General features: G+C 36.6%; 1 protein-coding gene across 9 annotated transcripts in view; it reads right to left on the minus strand.

Annotated features, from left to right (window-relative positions):
- Positions 1-17612, minus strand: part of LOC122343418 (nesprin-2) — a 71738-nt gene extending 54126 nt beyond the window's left edge. For 4 of the 9 annotated variants that reach the window (XM_043237867.1, XM_043237870.1, XM_043237869.1 and 1 more), the window contains exons 1-24: positions 15067-15244; positions 13846-13969; positions 11142-11203; positions 10038-10133; positions 9844-9921; positions 9678-9770; positions 8713-8903; positions 8411-8610; positions 7896-7996; positions 7667-7756; positions 7404-7517; positions 7174-7311; positions 6549-6713; positions 6365-6465; positions 6005-6173; positions 5251-5347; positions 4965-5152; positions 4542-4712; positions 3612-3743; positions 3370-3471; positions 2315-2491; positions 2072-2230; positions 761-1984; positions 517-651 (exon numbers count right to left, since the gene is read on the minus strand). In XM_043237867.1, the coding sequence (XP_043093802.1) occupies positions 517-651; positions 761-1984; positions 2072-2230; positions 2315-2491; positions 3370-3471; positions 3612-3743; positions 4542-4712; positions 4965-5152; positions 5251-5347; positions 6005-6173; positions 6365-6465; positions 6549-6713; positions 7174-7311; positions 7404-7517; positions 7667-7756; positions 7896-7996; positions 8411-8610; positions 8713-8903; positions 9678-9770; positions 9844-9921; positions 10038-10133; positions 11142-11203; positions 13846-13933 (4071 nt within the window). In that variant the 5' untranslated portion in view covers positions 13934-13969; positions 15067-15244. Of the gene's footprint in view, positions 1-516; positions 652-760; positions 1985-2071; positions 2231-2314; positions 2492-3369; positions 3472-3611; positions 3744-4541; positions 4713-4964; positions 5153-5250; positions 5348-6004; positions 6174-6364; positions 6466-6548; positions 6714-7173; positions 7312-7403; positions 7518-7666; positions 7757-7895; positions 7997-8410; positions 8611-8712; positions 8904-9677; positions 9771-9843; positions 9922-10037; positions 10134-11141; positions 11204-11454; positions 11588-13845; positions 13970-15066; positions 15245-17492 lie in introns of those variants that run through there. The other 5 variants (XM_043237873.1, XM_043237872.1, XM_043237865.1 and 2 more) reach the window with 4 other exon arrangements.
- Positions 17613-18287: the final 675 nt, after the last annotated feature.

The raw sequence follows: 18287 nt of genomic DNA on the forward strand, positions 1-18287 counted from the left end.
CTGAAACACACTGCCTAAATAACAGGACGGGGTGATGTATATATATTTATTCATTAATACTAGTACAAGGTCACATAAGCACCATGATGGCATTTGTGCATCCAGAGTGCCAGCTGATATACCCATTACCATAACATACCAATGGTTAGTAAACCAAAAACAAATCTAATAGATTAGAAACATACACTGTGTCACATTTCAGTACATACAACCATATGCATGCATGCATTTTTAAATAAAAACAAACATATTCATGCATAATTTAAGATTTGTTAATAGAAATAGCTATGTTCAAACAGAACAAATATGCCCACATGTTTAATTATGTATATATAATAAGTAAAGAACTACTAAATGCACCTTTAAAACTCTTCAGGAAAACATAAATGGCAGGTAAATATGAGCAATTAGCAAACACTGCCTAAACCACAACAATTAAATTCTGGTTTGTGTTTACAGCTGTACTGAGTAGCATACACTAATGCACAACTAGAAAGACCATGATCTTTTTCTTACCTCCCATTCGGCCCTGACTGACTGAGAGAGGAGCTCCATGTCTCTGAGCTGGGCTTCAGAGCAAAAATGACCCATTCCCTTCACAGTTTCTAGAAACACCTCCAACACTGAAGGCCTGAGAAGGCGTGACACTGTCTATAAAACAAAAAATATCAGCAGTTATTAACAGCTTTTGTGTGGGCATTTTGACCGACCACAGTTTTTTGATTAAATAAATATTTAGAAAATTTTGAAATTACATTACCTGTTTTTTCTTGGTTTGTTTTTTAGATTTGTCTCTGGTACTTATCAATGTGATGACATCCTGTATGTGTTCATGCAGGTGCTGTTTTGCTTTATCCAGCCTGCTCCTGGCCAAAGCCTGAGCTCTGGCATACACCTCATTATGTACTGGGACATGGGGAACACCTGGAGCCTCTGATGGCTGTGGAAAGCTGTTACTTTTGGATAGAACCCTTTGTCTTTGGTGTTGGGTCGTCAGAGAGGTCTGAGGTTGCCTTTTTGGTGGTGAACCAAGGTTTTGTTCGATAGGCGTTCTTTGTTGAATCACTGTTACTGGTGTATGCAAAGTGCTTGGGCAGGACTCAAGTGAGATAACAGCCAGAGTTTGTAATGGCTCATGGGGCTTTGGAAAACTGTGACTTTTAGCCAGAACCTTTTGTCTTTGGTTTTGGGTCATCAAGGAGGTTTGTGGTTGCCAAGCAGGCGGTGACTCAAGATGCTGCTCAACTGGCATTCTTCGCTGAGTCATGGTAGCCGATGCAAGAAACATGCTTGAGCTGGAAGCAGTTGAAGACAGAAACTGAGTGTTCGACAGTTCAATGTCACTGCTTTGGCTTGAGTCTACAGAGATATCCTGAATCTCTGATGGTCCAAAGCCCCTAGTTTCGCCTGAGTCTACAGATAAAACCTGAAGAGAGTGCAATGGTCTAAAACCACTGGTTTGGCTTGAGTTTGCAGAACGATCCTGTTGCTCGGATGGTCCAAAGTCACTGGATTGGTTTGGGTCGACAGAGATAACCTGTAATGGTCCTAAGCTACTGTTTCGGCTTGAGTTTACTGAGGCAGCTTCAGGATCTGATGGTCTAAAGCGATTAGATAAGCTTGAGTCTACATTGATCAGTTGAACATCAGTTTGGGGTTTCAACTGAACCTTCCAGTCAACAACAGATGACAATAAAGGCTGTTCTAGCTCTGCATGCTGTAGTTGGCATATAGTTTTGCTTTGGGTGGCTTCCAATTGTGACTGCAGCTGAGAAGAATGGAGATCTTGGTTTTGAGGTTCTACTGGGCTCTCTAGAGAAAGTTTGCTGCTTTGGAAGAAAGTCTGATCTTGATGGTGTTGAACGATTCTAGTTTGGGATTCAGGCTGAGAATGTGCCTTCACAAAAACCTTGGAAGCAGGCTGCGCAATTACAGGCTGTCCTTCACGCTTCACTCCATGAGAACTGAGAATCCCAGTAATCTCCTGACGGACATACAGAGGGGTGTGAGAAGTTGCAACATCATGATTTTAAGCATTCCTTAACCGATACTGGCCTACAGTAAAATTCACCTGACAGTGTGAGACTGTCCGTTTCAGTCGGTCTTGTATTGCGGATGTGATGAGGTAAGGAAGGGAGGACTTCTTTTGCATCAACGTCACAAGCACCTGCAGGTCTTCACCTTCTGTCACCACCTGTCCTTCCAACTGCAGACCTCTGGAGATCAGTGCCTGCAATGGGAATCGAAAGAGACAACAATATGAAAGCGCTGTTATAATCAACCAAATATCAATAACTTAGTTAACTGTACTTACTTTAGACCTGGGATGCGGCCCCTGGTGGCCCCTATGCTGCCTTTCCTTTAGGTGGTGGTAGACCTCTTGGGCTTCCGTGCTCCAGTTTTCAAGCTCAGCCAGCCTGCCCTCGAGGAGAGATGTAGCTTTCTGGAGTCTCTCACACACCTGATCCACATGGGTCAAAGTCTCAAGCATCTGCCGAGAAACATGCCCACAGAGTTGTTCAATTCCTAGTTAAATCTCTCATGAGATACACAGTGCTTAGAAAGTTGGTAGACAGTGTAGCATACAAGGCAATACTGCACAATAAATCTGTTTACCTCCTCTCACAAAACGGCAAAAAAAAAAAAAAAAAAAAAAAAGGTGGAGAGAATTTAGCTACTACTGAACACAGAATCCTGTAGATGATAAATGAAAAGAGACAGTCTAGCAGAAGATTCCAAGTGTGAGCGTTTTTTAATTCTATAAGAAGTGAAGATCCACATTACGTTGTTTTTTGTCTAAAGTTATTATTACAAATTCTATCTCGGTGACACACAACCTTTTTTGTGAAAGTACAAAACACATTTAAAGATAAATTGACTGATAGCAGTAATTCATTTTGTCAGAATTGATTATTCATAACATTTCTGTAGACAACAAAATTGTTATTGTGAATTATTTTAGCTATAATTCAGTATAACTCAGTTTGATTTTAACAACTCTATTTATAATATGGAGACAAATCCATACAAATCAGTTTGATGAACCTGTTCACTGAAAAGAACTGGGTAACACTTAAGTTTACAGTAGCACCTATTAGTTGCTTATTAGCATGCATATTACTAGAACATTAGTCATTTATTAGAGCTAATTAAGCAAATATTAAATGTTTTATTCTACATCCCTAATCCTACCAAATACCTAACTTCTGTATTAACTAATAACAAGAAGAAAATGTAATAATTTACTAAAAGTTAACAAGTGTTACCTATTCTAAAGTGCTAACAAAGAAAGATTCACAAACTCAATGACTCATGAAGATTCCTCAAAAACTGTATTTCCATATATGTTTAAACTAAATATTGCCTGACCTCTGGAAGAGTTTGTCTGAGTTTCTGAAGAGTTTCTTCTTTGAAGTCTGGAGATGGAGACAAAGAGGTCAGATTGAACTCAGACATTTTCTTAATTATGCCCTAAAAGAAAGAAAGAAACAAGACAAGCATAAACAACCTTGAGTAGGGAAAAAACGACTCTGAGAAACAGAGAAAAAAAACATAATATAACAATACAAACAGTGTAAAGTACTACAGCTAGTACAGAAGGATCAGTATACCTGAAGTTTCTTTCTGTAAATACGCAGAGGTCCAGTTAACACCTCAACAGTTTCTCGAAGCACCCAGCTGGCTTCCTGCATCAGGGAAGCTTCTACACCTGGGACTGCAGAGATGGGCTGAGGAGCCACTTCCTGAAAACATGCCATTTACAACAGAATAAGCACTTTATTGTTAAACAGTGACAGTAAATATTTTTTAAGGGTGTAGAATGTTAAAAGACAAAGAACAAGAACAATCATATGCTTTGATGAACAGTAAGCGCAGTTGATGAAACAAAATATTTCTGTGGTTTTGAAACATAATGGGCTGAAGTACCAGCTCGTCAGTGTATTACTCAAAGAATTTGAAAAATAGCAGCAAAGATCCACCAACAAGTTATGCAGCTTACAAAGAGAACCAGAAAAGGCTGGGTCTTGGCAGTGTAAAGGCAAAAGTCTTTATTCAATCCAGTAGAACAAGTTCAAATTGAAAAATAACAATGAACCAAAAAAAAAAATCTCTTTGCCACACCTACTTGCGAATAAATTGAGTAAAAGCATGAACCATAAATATTTATTACAAGCTATGAAACTTTATTTTGCAGTACTTCTGTCTTTTACTTCACTCGTTTTCAGCAGGGTCCAAAAATAACACTCGCCAAACACCAAATAGCAAATAATAGCTATCATTGTTGAAGAAAGCAGTTTATAGTAACTTTAAAATAATCTTTCATAATTTAGGTTTGGTAAACATTTTTGTTGGAAATTGACACATAATTGCCCAACCGATGCACATAATGTCACATAATATTTTTTATATTACACCACCAATTGCAGTGTATAATTTCAATTTAAGAAAGTATTTTTGCATTGGCAACCGACAACATGCAGAATGGAGGTGTTTCTCAAAAAATATTCAGGCGAAATGCATTTCTATCTTTACAAACTTACAAACTTGGTCCTTTTTATGAAGTCAGCCCACTGCAAATTCAGTTTGCAGAGCTCTTCAGTCAGAGAATGGCTGGTGGAGGCGTCGCTCATCTCAATGAGAAAGTTTCCCGCCTCATTCAGCTGGGCTTGACGTGATCTCCACTCATTCAGGCTGGAGGAAAAATGCTTGTGCTGCAGTAAGAAAGAGATCACAAGACAAATGACAAATGAACCTCTGATGAAAGCAACCAAACACTTCATGACCTCACCTAAGAGATAATCCTCATGACTTCAACTTACAAAACATCAAATATAAACACCAACTGCTTTGATATCGAGGTCTAAATGACAATCATTATTTTTTTAAATGCATTTTTTTAAGTGACTTATTGGGTCACTGTATACTTTGTATGCTTTATCTTAATGACAAATGCTTCATAGTACCTCTTGAGCCTCCACCTGTTTCTCCTGCCCCAGCCAGACCTGTAATAGATACAGGCAGTCTTTGTAGGACTCCCATGCAGCCAGAACACGCTCCATGGTGGATCTTACAGCTTCTGCAGCTTCTGTACTGACCCCCGTCTCACTATCGGCCTCCTTTACCTGTCTGTTTACCACAGGTGAGTCATCAGCTGGAAAAGAAACAGAGGAGAGAGGGTAAATCAGATAAAAGTATTAGCCAAAGTATTAAAACCAAAATATAACAGAACAGCCCAATATACAGACTTACCCAGAGCTGCTTTGTTAGTATAGCCGACAGCTGTGTCCTTCAACTTATCAAGTGTTTCTTTCAACGTCCACACTAGACCTTGCTTGTCAACAGTGTCCTAAATGGAAAATAAATGGAAAATAATAAACAACATTAAACCTGTTGTGTTTATACTTACTATTCTAACTCAAACTTACCATTTAGTAGATTTTGAATTTATTTTGAATTATTTAACCTTTTAAAGAGAAAGTTTAAAATATACTAAATACAGCTTGTTACTTCTAGCGCTCATGCTGTATTTAAGTCTCAAATTTAACAAAAGTTTTGTTCATTTGCCATGGTAAACAAAATGTGTAAGATTAAAATAATTTGTAAGAATGAGTTAATGTTAATGCAAGAATCCTAAAGCCAGCTGAAAAATCGTAATGGCTTATTGTCAAGGGAACCAGTGTGATGTTTATTTCAGGTTTGGCCAACAAAAGTATGTCATCTCTCCAGTGCTTTATTGTTCAAAGCATGTTTAGAAATGGCTTCACTACTTGTGTCTTACTAAATGCAGAAATTGTCAACAAAGAGTTCAAAAGGCAAGCAAGCTTTCATTTGAAAACAACGTTTTCAAAATTCACTTTTGACAGCTGACTGCATGCAATTTATGTCAATAAAGTAATGTTTATCACAGAATTTATTTCATTCAAATCAAAACTTAAATCAAAAACTGCCATTAAAAAAAACAGCAATGGCACATAGGCAATGATTGATCAATAGGGCCACATACATGCCAATCCTGTAACAGAGAGTGTACAGAATCCTGGGAGCCGTAAGGCCCTCTCCACAAGCTCAGCTTAGACTTCAGATGTCCCAGCAGGTCATAAACATGGTGCAGCTGCTCTCTGTATTGTAGCTTGATGCCATGGTACTTGGCTGTCACTCTGGCACTGGTGAAACTACCAAGAAGAATGAGGAACATTAGCAAGAAACCTGGATATATTAAAGACGACGACGTTCAATGAAACTGAATGACAGCACTGCTGAAAAGACCATCCTAGAACAGCAAACTGGTCTGTCATACCAGCATGTTCTAAACACTAGAGATGCTGGTCTTTTCAGAAGCACTGAATAGATTTTGTTTGCCAACCGTCTCTTGATCTCCTCCAGCTTCTCAACTGGCACTTCATCATCTGTGTTATGGTATTGATGAAGGGTGTTCAAGTGCTGGCTTAAGTCCTCAACCAAGACCTAAGGAAACATCAAGAGCAAACGATATACACATAATTAAAAAATAAACATTAAAGCATGATAATACCTGTCTGCACACTGACCTTCAGCTGTTCCTGCTTGTGTCTGGCGTCTCTGGCACCAAGTGCATGATCTTCAACGCTCCCACTGTCTTCAGACAGCACAGCCTCCATATGCTGGAGCCACCGGCCAAGTGTGTTTAGAGGGGCTGGCAAACCAACATCAAGCTCTGTTCTATACTCTTGTAACTGGGGGGAAGAAGTGTACAAAGTAATCAAAGATATTTTTTGTCATTTAATCATTTGAATAGTACTTATATTACTTATACCAATATTGTTTCCTATTAGTCCATTACGTGACCTGCCAAAATTTGTACATAATTTTTTATTTTTATGACTACACTGTATATGAAATATATACAAAATAGGTATTTGAAATTAAAATGTATATAAATTAAATCAGAATATTATTATTACATTAAATCTACTATTTGCATTTTTGTTTGTGCATTATTTATATCTTATGATTTAAAAAAATTTAATAATAATAATTAAATATATATATATATATATATATATATATATATATATATATATATATATATATATATATATATATATATATATATATATATATATATAATAATATATTATAATATATATCAGGACTGCCTAATTTCAGTCTGTATTTGGTGAGATATTTAACCACCCTCTCTTCCATGGTGTCCCAGGCTTTTCTCAGTGCCATCTGCTCCTCACTTGGTTTAGCGCAACGTCTCATTGCACTGAGAAGTGGAATAACTGGACGGCGCTGCTCATAATAAGTGCCCACAAAGTTCTGAAATGCCTTGGATAAAAATGTAGACACATCCAGAGCTTTTCATAAGATTCATGTTACATATTAGGAAGTGGTCATTTAATATTTTATATTCAGCATACCTGATACTTATGTGCATATCCCTTTCCCTCCGTGGAATTCCAGGCCTCCAGTAACTCCTGATAGGCTCGCTTTAGCCAGCATTTCATCTCTCTGGCTTTCTGACAGGGTGAAGCCTTAGGGCAGGGCAGGAAACATAGAATCGAATGTGAGATTGAATGTAAAATCAGAAAGCATGTTGAAACAAGTAGAGGCTGATGCAGGAATGATATTTTGACAGAGAAAAACTGTGGAGGAATTCCCAAAAGCTCTGCAACATTTGTACCTGGTGGATTGGTGAGGCCAGCACAGCAGGAGAGAAGTATGTAGGGAGGTTGACAGGAGAAAGGCAAGTGGGAAAGAGAAGAGTTTGAAGCTGCGTCCGACCAGAAGGCGGCGACAGAGAGTAGGAGGAAGTAAAGTTGAAGGGCCATAATATGGGAAAGGGAGAGAATGAACGAATAAAAAGGCAGACAAGCAAAAGCAGAAATCTACATGGGAGATCGATACCTTACCTCAAAATCATCATCAGCTACAGGCAGATCATTGGAGTACTGCAGGAACTGAGCAATATATGTCATGATAGACTTCTCATCGGGGTTACTGACATCAATGTCTGAGAGCAGAGAGAATTTAAAGGTATATAAACTGTCAATAACCTTGTAAAACAAATCGCATTACACTCAAAACATTATCCCTTTGCAAAGGAACCCATTACACAAATATAAAGGACATACATATTTATATACACATATTTTTAAAGTATAAAGACCTGAAAAATATAACAATGTGTTAAATAGATATATTTTAATGACCTTTATGATGTTATAATAATAACAAATGACTATTAGATTAGTATTATTAACACTTTCCACAAAAATCTTGGTAGGCCCAGTGACTTTTGCCATGTATGTCAGTAGTTTTATGCCAGTAGTTTTACAAATTTATTCAACTAATAAAAATTTGTACATTATATGTCTTTGGTAAAAATTTATAAATAACAGATAATGGATGATGCAATAGATTTTACCTTCTGGCTCGAGCAGTCTGGGAATTCCGAGCTCCTTCTCAGCGAGGTAAAACACCCTCTCCAGGTTTTCCCGGTGGCTGCTGGACTGTGCTTGAGAGAGGTCTACCAGATCAGGTCTAAGGGAGCAGAGAATGGCCAGAAACACCTCACCACTCCTCCAGCTGCACTTAAAGTCCCTCACGCTGGCTGAGCAACCAACTCTGGAGAAAGAAAACAATCATTTTAGAGAAAAAAATTAAACAGACTAAACAGTTTGACCAAACATTCACAGCACATGAAAGCATTAGCTAGATGAAGCTCACTTCTGGCACTGGTCCCGTACCCACAGGAGCAAAGCCTTCTTAGCAGACAGACGGAAGCGCGTGTGGAGCGGTGATGATCCTCGAGGAACGGGACTACTGCCTGGAGACCCAGGAACAGAATCCAGACTGGACAGAGAGTCCAGGGAGGATGAACGGGATCCGTAAGAGAGAGTGCTGGCTAGCTCCTCTATCTGAAGTAATGAGGAGAAGTGAGCATGTTTGATACAAATATCACTTCATACATTCACAAGAAGACATACACAGACACCCATTTATTTATTTATCTATCTATCTCTTATCTATTTATGATATCTAATATCAAATATTACTGTTTTTACTGTATTCCTTGGCAAATAATGCAGCCTTTCTTTCAAAAACATAAATATAAAATCATTTAAAACAAGTCAATCTAATCCCAAACATTTGAACAGCAACTTTGTTGCATAAAGCATAAATTTTAGCAAAAAAAATGTTCATACTATAAACTTAAACTTTAAAGCTTTAAAACTCTAAAACACATTTAAAACTTCAGGACTCTTTCAACACATGCTCCCTGGCATATAAGATTCTTCCGTAATGCTATATGCTTCCTGTGTGCATTGTTATTTTGATATTCTTTACTCTTCTGGAAGAAATAAAAGAGTGTCACGTCTCAAAAAGTACAGGCCCACTCCGAGCTAAAACGCTAAAGGTCTTGAAGTAAACAATGACAATCTCAAGGCAAAGAAAGATGCAAGTATGATATATGTGATGTGGTAGTTTTTGTAAAAACACATGGGGCCAGTTGCATAAAAGGTTAAGACCAGTTTATTGATTTACATAAACATGTAGATTAGTTTAAACTGAATCTAAAAAAATAACAATAACTAGCTCTTGGCTGACTGATAGTTGCCCAGACCAGTTCTTAAGACAACAGAGGCTAAATGTATGCCATTGGCCCATAGAGTCTTCACTGTTATACTCACATGACAGTGCAGAATAATGGTCCATATCAGGCCCAGAATGATGGAAGGTTTCCCCTCTATGATGTCTGGGATGTTTATGTTCACCAGCTTGATCTAAGAGGATGTAAACAGTTGATTGTTATTTGTATATAAATGTTAATATAATAAATAACAGATGGAAACATACTGATTTATGCTTCAAGAAGTTCAAAGCGGTCTCGAGGTTGCCTCTTTGCTGAAACACACCATGACCCCGCTCGCGCTTCTACAGAGAAACAAACAAACTCTACTGTAAGCTGCATTTTTAAACGTTTCAACGATTCAGTATAAACAAATACTTGGTTGATTCTCAGGGATATGACGGTGATATTCAGCACTCACCAAACGCTGGCCACTCATCACCTCCAGTAGGTCGAGCAGTCGAGTCCCATCTCGAAGATCTGAGAACAGATCCTGGACAACAGTTGGATGGTTCCTCTGAAACACACATCAGTATATTATCTGTTTTTTTTTCCTCTGAGTCTGAGTATAAGCTCTGTATGTAAAGGCAAATTTCACCCCAAAATGTTGATTTTGTCATCATTTACCCACCCTCATGTCATTCATCTATAGTTTCTTTCTCATGTCGAACACATATTTTGAACAATTATAAAGAACCAAACAATTCTTGGTCACTGTTGTTTTCCACAGTGATGAAAGAAATACTGTTGAAGTCAATGGAGGACCATCAACTGTTTGATTACCAGCATTCTTCAATGGATCTTTTGTGTTCAACATCAACTGTTTGATTACCAGCATTTTTTGGGTGAATTATTTCTTTAAAAGTAATAATAGCCTGATGTATATGTTCAACCAAAAGCATATAAAAAGGTACACAAGCCCTTATAACATTTTGTCTAAATTTAAAGAAAGTTTTTCCACTAAAAATACAATTAAATTAATTTTATTTCATGTAGCTTTTATTTAAATACAAATTTAACTGCAAATGGTGGACGTTTAGATCATAATTCATTCAATATGACTTTTCTTTTTATGATATTATTTCATTTATAAACGCAATACAAATTGACAGACGACCGTGGTGACACACAAAGGTATATTTTTTATAATCTTCTTTTGGAGTATACTGATGGGTATTGATATTTAGTGATTTCTAAATAGTAATTAATGCACCAAAGGGTTAATCTGATGTAAAATTATGCAACTCTAGCTATACACAGGTTATCACTTGCAGGAGGTTTAGGAGCGCTTGGGTTTAAAACGCAGCCAAGTATTGGTTGGATGCCGGGCAAAATGGCTCATGTTACAGTCTGCTGAAGTGCACCGCTGCCGGGCGAGAAACTATAAATAAATCAAGATCGTTGCCATATGCAATGCTCAAAGACAGACGGAGCAGAACAGTCCTTCCTTGCTGATCAGTGAGTCAGCAATTCGGCTAACTCTTCTAGAGTCATTACAGTAAGTTATGAGATGTTCTCGGTGTACCTTGGAGAGCTGTGCATTGATCCAGTTCGTGAACGTCCTCTTCTGGATCTGCTCTTGTTCCACTGTTAATAAAATAACATCATCAGACAGGATATATTCCTGGACCAAACTCAGTTAAAGCTGTGTATGTATGTGCAGGAAACTGTATGAGCACAATGAGAATACATCTACGCAAAAGAATGTACACATCTTGCCAGAAAACAGCTCTGGGGCTTTCTGTTTTATAGCACTTCAAAAACACAGCATGTCTTCATACATAACTATTTATAAGCCGAGAACATGGCATGACCGCTGGAAACCTGGCTCGACTTACCCATCTCTGAGCCGCCAATGGCTGCCACCTCAAACAACGTTTTGAGAGACACCATGTTCTTTCGTCTCTGCATGAAATTTTCCCCCATTTAGTGTTTCCCTGAACGCCAATGCAGATGCTCAGTCGGCTTAACCAGCGCCCCGTCCCATCACAGTTGTATTTAATTTAAACTTCTTCCCATGCTATAAAAGGCAGACTGGGCCTTTCCCTCAATAGGAGATGTTCATTTCGTTTCATGGGACAAGATCCAACAGGCTGAGTCAGTAATTCATCTTGATATGAGCGCTGGCCCATAAGACAACGGACATCCTGTTTGCACAGCAACAAATGCACTTAACTGCTGTACAATGATGTTTCCACAAGACACGCAGCAATATAAATCCATATGTTTTAATTAACAATGGAGATCAGGGGGATTTGGGACTTTAATTAATTAATTAGATAAATAAAAAACATTTTAATGAAATTAGATTAAAAGAAAATAAACCAATGAATAAATAAATTAAAAATATCAAATTAACTAATCGATATAAAAAAAAAACTAAAATAACTTTTTTTTTTCCCCCACCAGAAAAATGGATTACTGGCCCTAGAGCGATTTGGTTTCACTCTGGGTTGTTATACATTAGTTACAAATGAAGTTGAAGTTATTACAGCAAAAAAAAAAAATACTTGAAATTAAACTTATGAAGAAAAAAAAAAAAAAAAAAACATTATTTAAGCTAATTAAGCTACTAATTTCTCATTTTACTATACTAAAATAACTAAAACTTAAATAAAAATTAATTACAAGAAATACAACTTAATTAAATTACAACAAAAAGCTTTATAAATTGGGGAAGGCCTTTGTATACGGCATCAAAACGATACAACATACATTCCAACAGAACTCATTACATTCATAAAATGTAGTGATCTTTCTCCAGATGTCAGAAGCACAAAAGACAAACATGTGACGTCACTCAAACACCACTTCAGACAAGCTGTCTCTCTTTAAGACTGGCCTGTCGTCACAGCAAACACTCGGCTGCCTGGCAACGCCAAACCAGTGAGCAAAGGCTGTCTGAAGCGAACCCAGCGCGCACGCACACACACACACACACACACACCAATCGTTTAAACTGACAGGAACGCTGAGACACATGACACAGAGGAAATGAAAGAAGAGACACCAACAAGTTCAGCTTCAAAGGTCTTCAAGGGGATTTGGTTTTATAAAACAGTTAAGGAAAGCTGGTAAATGAACCATAAAATGAATAATCATCACAGAAGAAATTAAACAGGCTATTGCTTTCATGACGCGTTTTAGGTGAGATTTGCAGTTTGGCCGACCAATAGCAGAGAGGGAAAGTTTCTGGGTAAACATTATTTTTGCAATTTGTTTGATGGTGCAGAAATTGCATTAAAACTATAAAGTTGGTGGGTTAAAGTAACTGTGTAGATCATGTTTACTCAGGTTAGTGATAAACAGGTTCTAGAAAAAGTGAAACGGGTTACTTTTACGATTAACGTCTTGCACACCCTCCCAAAACATGTTTTTGTTTGAAAACTTGGTGAGTCAACAGTTTACGATTCCCACTCGTCGTCTGGATTCCGCCCTAAACCTCCAAAAGAGGAGACAAACGGGAAAGAGACTGTAGAACAAATACAATGTCAAATAATTCGCCTCAGGTGGTGATAAGCTCATTTATCTTGCGATCGATTCTTTAGTCAGTAGACACAAGTAGATCCTTTCAGTAAATGACTCCTAATTCATTTTTAAGCATTTCTTTACGATTCAAGTAAAGAAATAAAGGGGATGGAATCTAATCTAGTAAAAGCATCATTTATATATAATTTTTATTAAACTTTACTTTTTTATTTACATTTTTTTCATACTGTTCATAAAACATTTTTGACCAGTAATTCTTCAGCTTCTCACGAGTAAAAACCTATATTTCTATAACCTAAAAAAAAGATAATACTAGAATTTAAGATTGCTGGCCATCTGGTAAAAACTTTTATGAAAATAAGATAATGTTCAATCACCCACTTTGTGTGCAATAACTCTACATTTCACGTCAAAGTTGAGGCTAACAAGTCTCAGATGCTAAAGTATTGAACGGCAGTATATATATATATATATATATATATATATATATATATATATATATATATATAAATATATATATATATATATATATATATATATATATATATATATATATGCAATGCGGATGCTTTAAAGTCTCACCCCATTTCAACTTCATTCAAAATTATATCACATAGATTTTCTTTGTTGGGTCTTTCCCATTAAAATCGCTAAATGGCATATCAAATTTGACCAGGTCTGAAATATTATTGAAGACTTAGACTCATCAAATGAAGATGAAGTAGGTAAAAATAACTGACCTTGTAAGAGTAAGTGTACATCATCAATGTCCAGTGGGACGCCCCCCTCGTCCTCTGCAGGAGCGCTGCTTTCTCCCCCTGACGCCATTACTGCTGCTTCCACACTCTCACACACTCATTCCCACTGAAATGATGAGAACAATAACAAACACAGAAAACTACTGTTATGATAAACACAGTGTTTTGACATTGATCAGAGACTGATTGGGCGCTACTTGGCAAATACGAGAACGTGAACGGTTTCATACGGCACAAAAGGTCGGCCCTTTCTTTACAGATTATTAGGCTCAAATACTACAAACAACATAAAGAGCTCCATCGACGGACTCTTACATTAATCACGCTAATAATTGTAATGGTGCTGTGAATTAGTTTGGGGAAGAAAGGGCTCATGAAAACCAATTGTGAAGAAGGAAAGCAAAGGAGGAATTGTCCTGTGGAGATTAGGCTAATCATATTCCAAACCCACGCACAATGCCAATAACGTCTCATAAATGAATACAGAACAGTAAGTTATTAAGTGAATCAAGACGGAAGTACGATTCAGAGGGAAGTGCATAATAAATGCACGTATGAACACAGACAGGCTTATGACTTGATCTGATCATTATCATTACTGACATGCTACACTGACTACTGTATATTCAGGAGTGGTTACAAGCTTAATACACTCAAATGGTATTTCAATTGCGATTCAATTGAAATTATTTTACCTTTTTGACTAATAATAAGACGACACTAATAATTACAATTGTTGTTAATATTATATATGACATTACATTTAGAATTTATGTTGTTTACAATAATAATAATAATAAACAATAACAACAATAATAATTAACACTGTTGTTGTTGTTGTTGTTATTGACAATATGAACTGTCATATGATGTATTAAATGCATTAAATACAACTTATATTATCAATTTATTGTTGTTCACAACAATAACAATAAAACTATATTGACTATTATTATTATTATTATTATTATTATTATTATTGACAATAACAAAATGATCATATACTTATAATTACATATGATATTACATTTAAATGTATTATCTATTATTATGTTGTTCTCAAAAACTACAAAAAAATAATAATAAAATAAAATGTAATATTAATATTTAAAAAAATAAGCATTTTTGTGTTTGCATATATCTGTCAGGCAAAAAAAAAAGAAGTCCAAACACCACGTAAAAAAAAAATTAAAGCTGCCTTACCTGTATTGTTTCCTGTTAAAAGCATGATATGTAAACCTCTTTTGTTTTGTAAATAAAAAATATTTTAAAAGATTAAGTACAAAATGAAGAGAAATATCTTCTAAAAAGATTGATAATAGGTCTCAAATAAGCTGTTCTTGCACATATTCATTTGTATTGATATCAGCATGTATGAGTTACTTGAAAGTATAAGAGGTAGTGGCATCGTCAAGGACTTTTGAACACTCGACCTTGTTATTAAATTACTAAATGGTCATTAGAGGGCACTGCTTGAATCACTCCTGATTATTCTAGAATACAGTCACTCGTTCAGCACATGTGCACGCGTACACACACACACACACACACAGCTGTTGTTTCTGGGTGAGATTTAGACTCACCATCTAAAACAGTCAAGCTGCCAATACACTAACATCAAAAGGGCAAATAAGCACTGGGAATATACAGACATTGTTACCAGCTGTCCACGTACTTTTTTTCCCACATATGTGCAAAGACTGACTGACAGAAGAGTAAGAGAAATGGCAAGATAGATAGAAAGACCGGTGTGGAATCTGACGCTATTAATAGGATAGATTGATGACATGCAAAATTCATTCTGTGTCGACTAATACTTACACTATGCATCGTGCATATGAGCAAACATCATCTTCATTTACCATAATTCCCTTAAATAAGCATTTGAGACTAAGACTGCACCTGTAATATTTCTGTAATCCATACTACATTCCTGGTAACTGACACGAAGATTAAACAAAGCACGGGTGCATCTGTAGAGATTAGATTTTGTATTTACAAAATTGCCTTTAGTGTGTTTTTAATATAATATAATATATATATATATATATATATATATATATATATATATATATATATATATTATTATTATTTTATTTTTTTATATATGAAATTAAAATAAATTAAGCATTTTAGTAATAATTACAATAAAATAGACTAAAATAGTCACATTCAATGCAATTACATGGTCCTAAAACAGCCTTCGTTCTTCATGGAAATATAATTTCTTGTTGGTTTTTGGGTGAAAAATCTTGACAGGCTTTCACCTGTAACACCAATAAGGTTCACTAGTTAACAACATTAGTTAACCAACTAAGAACAAACCATACTTCTACAGCATTTATTCAGCCTAAGTTATTGCTAATTTCAGCATTTGTTTTTCAACATTAGTTAATGCATTGTGAACAAACATAAAGAATATTTGTATTTTTATAAACTAACGTTAACAAAGATGAGCAAATACTGTAATGAATGTACCGGTCATTGTTTGTTCGTGTTAGTTAATACAGTAATGAATGTTAACAAATGACACCTTATTTTAAAGTGTTACCCTTTCAACAATTAAAAGTACTTAGGATGTGTCAAACAAAGGGCATCTACGTGCAATGATGTTCATTCAACAAATGACCTCCACACAAGAGACATTACAGTACAGCTGTATGTGGGGTCTCATAATGCCCAGTGTCATGAGATGACATACACGTCCTGGTTCTCACTGCTCCTCTTCAACTGAAACTGTATCAGATGACACTGCCCGTGGTGTTATTATTATTGCAAGGACACGGTTACCAATGTGACACTCGTTCAAAGGTGGCTTCGGTTTCACAAAACTAAACAAACACATTTTAGGGTGATCGTGCAAAAACAAATCCGTATAATGACCGAGCCCCAAAACACCAAGCTAATTAGTGGAACAGCAAGACCAGACAAAGCCTCATTCTGAAAAGACCTGTTAGGTGCGGTGTGATACAGGCATGGGTGGGGATGCCACCGAAAATCAGCTAGAGAGAATCGGATTACTTCAACGTAATGGCAGTGCTGTTTAAACCCATGCACCATCAAAAATAAGAAGACAGGGGACGTGGGGTGGGGGACCAAACCTGGGGCGTTTGGTACAGTCTGTTCATCTTAGACCTCTGCACCTGAGCTGTTCACTTACACAGGAGAGGTTAAACAAACTTACATTATGTGTCACTTTACTTGTTTAAATGATCAAACACTCTAGTATCAAACTAAACTTCGTTACAAATAGTTGCATTAATTCAGTGTGAAATAAATGAGCTTGAGCAGAAATGCACATAAAAGTTAAAAGCTGGAAAGCACCATAAGTCCAGAAACTGATGACAAAGTAAGCTTTAATTAGTTTCGATTAACCTTTTAAGGCTAAATAACCTTCACTCTGGCGCAAAATACAAGTCAGCTCTCTCACAGCTACAGAGTGATCTAGTTTTCATCAAATAATCATTCTTTGGAAACAACCAACTATACAGTCTGTGCCAAGTTAATGAACTGATGCTGTGGTTAGTTTTAATGCAGCGCGACGTACTTGACAGAAAGATGAAAGTTTCGCTACAATTCGTGGCTTGCAGTTCACCACTCACTTAATAGAGAAAGCTTTACAAACTCACAATGAATAAACGCGGGTTGCTGTCTCGGGCTGCTGACAATTCCTCTCAATTATTTTCCAAACTGCACCTTGGGAAGCGTTTGGAGGTGAACACGAGCGCTGCGCGGGGCGTCGCGGCAATGGTTTGTTTGAAGTTGGTTTAACTCCGCCTCCGATCCGCGTGAGCTTCAAGTAGAACGCACACCTTTCTGAGCTCCGCCGTGTTCGAATTGTTTTAAAGAATCGGTTCGATCGAACGGTTCGTTTTTTAACGAACTGGTTCAAAAACATGAATCGTTTGAACCATCGCTAATGAGTGTGTGACGTTTTTGTGTGTTCTGTCCTTAATGTTTGCTCTTGTATTTTTTTTTATCTGTGTTGTTGTTGTAAGTGCGAAATAGTCATAAAGAATTATTTATTAACCGGTTCGAGCGAGCCATTTAATCGCGACATTGAGGAATGTGATCTATTTTTAATTATTTTTTATTATTTGTGCATTGTATATTATTTGTGTACAGTATGTAGGGAAAGCGAGGAGAAGATGAGGTCGATAATAATAATAATTTCTGAAAAATACTTGTAAAAGTGAAACAGTGATAAAAAATAGTCACCTGACCCTTTATTGCCGTCGGTGTGTTTTGACTCCGCTCAGTAAACCCAGAAATGTTTTCTTACAGACTGTTTATATCAGATACATATCATCTTATCGGGGATTTCAAAAGTCACCTCTGACTTTTGCTGCACTATCTGACATATTTCATGTTTGCCAAAACTGCGCCACCTGGCTGCTACTTTCTCATTTCACTTTCAAAACAAC

Source organism: Puntigrus tetrazona, chromosome 4 (assembly GCF_018831695.1).
Source record: "Puntigrus tetrazona isolate hp1 chromosome 4, ASM1883169v1, whole genome shotgun sequence".
Taxonomy (NCBI): domain Eukaryota; kingdom Metazoa; phylum Chordata; class Actinopteri; order Cypriniformes; family Cyprinidae; genus Puntigrus; species Puntigrus tetrazona.